At 35.1% G+C, this 7,107-nt stretch overlaps 2 protein-coding genes across 5 annotated transcripts in view; one reads left to right on the top strand and one right to left on the bottom strand.

Annotated features, from left to right (window-relative positions):
• The first annotated feature begins 1,633 nt into the window (after positions 1-1,633).
• Positions 1,634-3,908, top strand: LOC310953461 (barrier-to-autointegration factor-like protein). Of its 3 annotated transcripts, XM_083922500.1 has the most exons (5): positions 1,634-1,819; positions 1,898-1,951; positions 1,994-2,014; positions 2,975-3,105; positions 3,538-3,908. In XM_083922500.1, exons 4-5 carry the CDS (start codon positions 2,980-2,982, stop codon positions 3,682-3,684), a joined length of 273 nt encoding a protein of 90 aa, XP_083778626.1. In that variant the 5' UTR covers positions 1,634-1,819; positions 1,898-1,951; positions 1,994-2,014; positions 2,975-2,979; the 3' UTR covers positions 3,685-3,908. The 3 variants fall into 3 exon arrangements, with proteins under 3 accessions (XP_083778626.1, XP_083778625.1, XP_083778624.1); XM_083922499.1 differs by having other exon boundaries at positions 1,898-2,014; XM_083922498.1 differs by having other exon boundaries at positions 1,659-1,799; positions 1,898-2,014.
• Positions 3,909-6,503: 2,595 nt separating this feature from the next.
• Positions 6,504-7,107, bottom strand: part of entpd6 (ectonucleoside triphosphate diphosphohydrolase 6) — a 13,613-nt gene continuing 13,009 nt past the window's right edge. For both annotated transcript variants that reach the window (XM_083923327.1, XM_083923328.1), the window contains exons 13-14: positions 6,999-7,107; positions 6,504-6,852 (exon numbers count right to left, since the gene is read on the bottom strand). The exon at positions 6,999-7,107 is cut by the window's right edge and continues 4 nt beyond it. In XM_083923327.1, coding sequence (XP_083779453.1) covers positions 6,769-6,852; positions 6,999-7,107 — 193 coding nt within the window. In that variant the 3' untranslated portion in view covers positions 6,504-6,768. The remainder of the gene's footprint in view (positions 6,853-6,998) is intronic.

Here is a 7,107-nt window from a genome sequence, read left to right as displayed (position 1 = left end):
GAAGAACACCTGGAAGGTAGAGAGAGTGACGACAGCGCGGAGCCACGCCCACTCTGAGGCTGTCAGTTGAGTGGGCGTGGTTTGTGACGTAGAAGGGGCGGGGCGACCTGTTTTTTAACCACTAATGCTGCTGAAAATAACAGCAAACCTCTGCAGCAGCATGAGAAGAGTCCCTACACACAAAACAAAGCAGCAACAGCGTAGTTAGTGAACCCAGAGTTTATTAAAAGAGTGTTTTAAAGACTTACCTACTGGCCCCTGTACCAGCTCCTCTCATAGTAAAGTCCATTACAGTGGATTACCAAAGTCAGTCCCAAAGGAAGGAAATAAATTCAATAAAGGGAGCAACACCATTATGGCAGAATATTTTTGCCAATCTGATGGGAAAAAAACTTCCTGTAAGTTATTACAATAAGAAAATATCTCAAAATAATGACGTAGTATGTGGAAATATAAAAGTTATCTCAAGGTATTGAGTTTGTATCTCAAAATAATCTGAAACTTTAACAAAATAATGACTTAGTGTTTCATAATAATGAGTTTGTATATCAACATGTTGATTTATTATGTCAAAATAATGACTTAGTATGTGGAAATAATCAGATATCTCAGAAATATTGAGTTAGTATCTCAAAATAATCTGAAAATTTAACAAAATAATGACTTAGTGTTTCATAATAATGAGTTTGTATATCAACATGTTGATTTATTATGTCAAAATAATGACTTAGTATGTGGAAATAATCAGATATCTCAGAAATATTGAGTTAGTATCTCAAAATAATCTGAAAATTTAACAAAATGACTTAGTGTTTTAAAATAATGGGGTTTTATCTTAAAATAATGAGTTTGTATCTCAAAATAATGAGTTAGTTTTTTAAAATAATGAGGTTTTATCTCGAAATAATGAGTTTTATCTCAAAATAATGAGTTAATATCTCAAAATAATAAGTTTTTATCTCAAAATAATGAGTTTTATCTCAAAATAATGAGTTTTATCTCAAAATAATGAGTTTATATCTCAAAATAATGAGTTTTATCTCAAAATAATGAGTTAGTTTTTTAAAATAATGAGGTTTTATCTCGAAATAATGAGTTTTATCTCAAAATAATGAGTTAATATCTCAAAATAATGAGTTTGTATCTCAAAATAATAAGTTTTTATCTCAAAATAATGAGTTTTATCTCAAAATAATGAGTTTTATCTCAAAATAATGAGTTTATATCTCAAAATAATGAGTTTTATCTCAAAATAATGAGTTTTATCTCAAAATAATGAGTTTTATCTCAAAATAATGAGTTTATATCTCAAAATAATGAGTTTTATCTCAAAATAATGAGTTTTATCTCAAAATAATGACTTTTATCTCAAAATAATGACTTTTATCTCAAAATAATGACGTAGTATTTTAAAATAATAAGTTTTATCTCAACATATTGAATTTTTTATCTCAAAATAATTCTAATAATATAATAGTTTCCATTCTAATTCATATTATAGCGCCCATCGCAGCTGACGGTGACGGTGTTTTGTTTTTCACAGAGTGACTCATCTTCTTCACAAACCATCTTTGTCCGTCTGCGTCCTGACGTCACGCTCCGAGCGTCAGTCTCGTGTTTCCGGGTTTCAGAATAAAACGCCTCCACGGGACCGAAAAAAAAAAGTTTATAAATCAGTTTTTTCTGCGTGTTTCTGTTTTTCTCGCGAAGTTTGAGCGGTTTCCTGAGTCTCGGGGAGTCAGAGCACTTCCGGAACCTCCACCTGCTGCTCACGGAGCCGTTTGGGCGGCAAAAGTCCGGTTAGTCCGGTTTGAGTCCAGTTTGAGTTCAGTTCGTCATTGTTTAAGTTTAAAATGTCTCTGTAGCGTCTGTAACTGAAACACGCTTCATCCCCCAGAACCTGAACCAGGTCCATCTCCAGAACCTGAACCTGGTCCACCTCCAGAACCAGGTCCACCTCCAGAAGCAGAACCCGGTCCACCTCCAGAAGCAGAACCCGGTCCACCTCCAGCAGGTAAAGCCCCTGTGAGCCGGGTTGTTTCCGGACCACAGAGTCGAGCAGAGACCTGAGATCTGATCTGGTTTCACTGCAGAGTTTTTATCTTTGATTCAGAAACACGTGCAGTGTCTTTAGATCAATGCTAAATAAATAGTTATTAATATTATTAATAATAATAAATTAATATACCTGTTAAATAAGTAAATGAGATCATATATATATATAATATTATAAATAAATGAAGCTGTAAAATAAATCAGAGGTAATAAATACAATTAATTTAAATATTATAAATTAATAAAATAATTAAGGCTGTGAAATAAATCCTGAAATAAATCACTGAGGTGATAAAAAAACATATATATTACAAATAAATAAGTCTGTGAAATAAAACTTTAAATAAATCAATGAGGTAATGAATAAATTAATTAATAAATAAATAAGGCTTTCAAAATAAATTCTGAAATAAAACAATAAATAAATAAATAAAGCAATGAAATAAATCAGTGAGGTAATTAATTAATGAATGAATTAATAAATAAATAAGGCCTTGAAATAAAACCTGAAGTAGGAGGCAAATAAATAAATAAGCTTTTGAAATCTATAAATATACAAATAAAATATAATTTTAAATTATTTTATGACTTATTTCTTTAAATTATTGGTTAAATTGTTCAGTTGATCAAAAGAAAATGTAATCAGTTGATTAATTATTTGGATTAAAAGTTGAATTTCTTTCTTTAATGTGATTCTTTTTTTTGTTGTAAAACATCAAATCAGAGAAACTAATTATTTCTTAATTGTTGTGTTTGATAAAAGTAAAATCTAAACATTAATCATTTCGTTTAAACTGAGAAAACAAACAAATCTTTAGTTATTTAAATGAATTAATAATCTATAACCAACATCTGTCGTGACGTCCTGTTCTGCTTTTATTTATTATAATAATTATGATTAATTTTGATATTTTTACAGCGGTGATGTCGACCACGTCTCAGAAGCACCGGGACTTTGTCGGCGAGCCGATGGGCGACAAACCGGTGACGGCGCTGTCGGGCATCGGAGTGATTCTGGGGGAGAAGCTGGAGCACCAGGGCTTCGACAGGGTTATTATTATGATTATTATTATTATTATTCTATACTCAGTTATTCATGTTTTTAATATTTTTTAAATGCATTTGCTGTTTTTTTATTTTTACATGGATATCACACTTTATTTTGAAAAAAATTCTATATATTTTTCATGTATTTTAATGTTTTTTTAATTTATTTTTTAAACTTTTTACATGTATTTCAAGAAGTTTTTTTGTGTGTATATATATATAAAAAATTATTTTCATATATTTTATGTTTTTTTGAAATGCAGTTTAAAATTTTTTTTACATGAATTTCATATTTTAAAAAAAGCCTTTTGTTTATATTTTTGAAGTATTTTAATGTTTTTTTAAAGTACATTTTTATTTAATTTTTTTCATTAAAAGAAAAGTTATTTATATATATTTTTTTAGCTGTATTTGTAACTGTGTGTGTGTTCTCAGGCCTACGTGGTCCTGGGTCAGTTCCTGCTGCTGAAGAAAGACACGGAGATGTTCACCGAGTGGCTGAAAGACGCCAGCGGAGCGAACAGCCGTCAGGCCGGATCGTGCGCTCAGTGTCTGCGGGAGTGGTGCGACGCCTTCCTCTGAGACCCCGCCCCCTCCCCTGAGACCCCGCCTCTTCCTGTTCTTCCCCGCTCACTTCCTGCTTCTACAATCGGAGCGAATAACTGGAGTTTGTTGGGTTTGAAGCTCCCGCTGCTGTGGAAACGTGTTCAGGTGACGCTCCAGCCTGCGAGCAGACGGCGCTCACCCGTTTTTAATCAGCTGGTTTCTTTTGGGGGGAAAGTTTACACCAATAAAAAGCTTTTGTGTCTGAACGGTCTGGCTGCTGATGGTGTGTTCAGGGTCTGTGAGGAACCGATCGGCCTGTGATGCATTAAAGCAACGTGTTTAAAGGTTCGTCCACACGATCGAAACCCTTTTTCTTTCTCCGTCGTTCTTAAAAAGTTTCCCGTCCACGCGGCGTCGACTCGTAAATCTCTGCGTCCACAGGAAACCAGTTAAACCGACTCCAAACGCTGTCGTTCACCTGCCAGGCCTGGGCGTGGCGCTGTTGTAGTGATGTGACGACAACACCACAGGGCGGCGTTTTCAAATCTTCCCGGTTCCTAAAGATCCTGTTTTCAGGCTCCGATAACGGCGGCTGCGCGTAGATGGTCGACAGAGGGCGTTTTTCAGTTTCCTTCATTTAAAAAAAAGAAGCAAAACACTGAATACATCCTGTGGGATATAAATATGTAAATTAGTTTTCTCACAACTTTAGTGCAAAGTAACACACCAGAATCGGAACGCAAAGCGCCGTCCAAATTACACTGATACTGTTTTAACCCGCTGGTTTTTCAACATTGTGATAAAAAAGGACGTAGCGTCTCCGTCGAGGTCCGTTCTCTCAGCTTGATCCAATCGTCCTCGCCTACGGGAGTCTCCATCTTGTCACTTTGACTCCGCCTCATTTCCTCTGACCAAAAAAGGGCATGTATGTGACGTTGGGGGGAGGGGCGTACGTCCATCCTGCTGACGTTTACCTCCGAGGAGAAGTGAGGGCCAGAGGCTAGCTGTCACTCAAGAGGCCACGCCCCTAATTATTCATAAACTTTAACCTCCAATAAAATAAAAACTAGCCCCTCCCCCTCAGTGTTGTCATGGAGATCTGAGCTAAACACACAGACTAGAATGTTCTTTTGTCCTTAAACAGGTTTAATGATGCTGTGAAAACTTCCTGTTTAACATGGGGCTCAATGAGAAACTGCTCTGTTATGAAACCTGCCCCTAGTGGACACTCAGAGAACTGACGCTTTTGGCCACTTCCTGTTTGGATCAGACAGGAAGTGGCTGTGTTGGGGGGGTTGAGTACGACTTTAAAAAAGAACCTTCAGAGTCTTAAATTCAGAAACATTCACGTCTGTTTATTGCTGGTTTCGTACCGTATACACACAAACACGTAAAAAACAGGAAGTCCTTCAATCGACCAGAGTAGAAAACAATCAGCCGTCGACACAAACAGAAGAAATCAGGCGTTCAGAGCACCAGCGTCTCCGTTCGCTGGTTTCACCGGGACAGAAAACCCAGAGCGCCTTTAATAACACGCCGCTCCGGATGTTTCACTCGTAAATGACGTGACTTTGATCACAAACGCTCTAAAAGTTGATCTGAAAATACAAACGTCCTCTTTTAAAAAAAGGATTTTGGCAACAAATTGGTTAAAAAACAATTATTTTTTTGGCGCAAACGTCAAACATTCGATACAAAAACACTTTTATTATCGTATAAAGCTTAAAAACACCGACTCAAACAGGAGAAATTAAATATGCGAGTGTATAAAGATGATGAGGATGAACTGGAGGTAAAGTTTCAGTAAAAACAGTCAGTTGTCTTTGAGGTGGAGTGTTTCCATGAGGTCACTTAGAGTGTGTGTGTGTGTGTGTGTGAGTGTGTGCGCGTGTGTGTGTGTGTGTGTGTGTGAGTGTGTGTGTGTGTGTGTGTGTGTGAGTGTGTATGCGTGTGTGTGTGTGTGTGTGTGGCCCGACAGCTGCAGGTGAAGAGCACGACGAGTCCATCAGCTCAAAGTTTTATTTTATCTACTTTATTTTATGTTTTTTTTATTGCTGAATTATTTATTTGATTTTTATTCGATAGAATTTGTTTTTCATTAATAAAAGATTTTCCCCTCAGACCCCACCCCCTTTTTTATTTATTAATTTTTTATTTTATATAACACATTTGTTTTTCATTTATTATTTTTTTATTATTATTATTAATTTATGCTTTTATTATTATATTTTTTTCCTCCAGTCCCCTTTGTTTCACTAATTAAATTTAATTAATTTACTTCAGCTCACTTTTGATCATTTAATTTAATTTAATTTAATTACTTTATTTTATTTTATTTCCTCCAGTCCGCTTTCTTTTGCCAATTTAATTTAATTTATTTTGATCCATTTCCTGCCTTTTTTTCTTTCCCTGGGTCTCCTTTCTTTTACTTATTGTATTTTATTTTATTTATTTAATGTTTTTTTAATTTGGTTTCCTTCTGTCCTCTTTCTTTTACTTATTTAATTTAATTTAATTTAATTATTGTACTTAGTTGTTTCTTCCCCTGGGTCCCCTTTCTTTACTAATTTAATTTAATTCAATTTTATTTAATTACTTTATTTTTTTATCTTTCCCTGGGTCCCCTTACTTTTGATAATTGTATTTATTTAATTTAGTTTAATTGTATTTAATTTAGTTTAATTGTATTCAATTTAATTTAATTGTATTTAATTTAATTAATTTAGTTTAATTGTATTTAATTTAATTGTATTTAATTTAGTTTAATTTTATTTAATTTATTTTAATTGTATTTAATTTAATTTAATTGTATTTAATTTAATTAATTTAGTTTAATTGTATTTCGTTTAGTTTAATTGTATTTAATTTAATTGATTTAGTTTAATTGTATTTAATTTAGTTTAATTGTATTTAATTTAATTAATTTAGTTTAATTGTATTTAACTGATCAGCATTTTTCAGACGGACTCTTGATTCATTGATGACGTCACCTGGGATCGACCAATAGGAGAGCTGCTTTCCACCTGCAGGTGTCGGGCTCCGCGGAGGTTTGGACAGAGGCTTTGGGTCCAGAACCTCAGAACATTCAGGATCATTGTGAGGATTTTCACAATAAAAGCTTCAGTGTCTCTTCAGGGACTCGATGTAATGAAACGTTGCTCCCAGAGCCCAGCTGGTCTCCACGTGGTGGATCGTCCTCGCCAGCTGCAACACACACACACACACACACACACACACACACACACACACACACACACACACACACACACACACACACACACACACACACACACACAGAGGAGGTTAGACCCTGGTCCAGAGCCTGGTCCAGACCGTGTGGTGGTCCTCACCTTGAGCTGTTTGTGGGGGGGGAATCCGAGCTCCTGCAGCAGGACTGAGATGTAGACCAGGTCCAGGCAGAGGAAGGGGCTCTGCAGAGGACTGACGGACACACCGCTG

This window comes from Echiichthys vipera (genome assembly GCF_963691815.1).
Source record: "Echiichthys vipera genome assembly, chromosome: 11".
Classification (NCBI taxonomy): domain Eukaryota; kingdom Metazoa; phylum Chordata; class Actinopteri; order Perciformes; family Trachinidae; genus Echiichthys; species Echiichthys vipera.
This window is presented reverse-complemented; position numbering and strand designations above follow the sequence as displayed.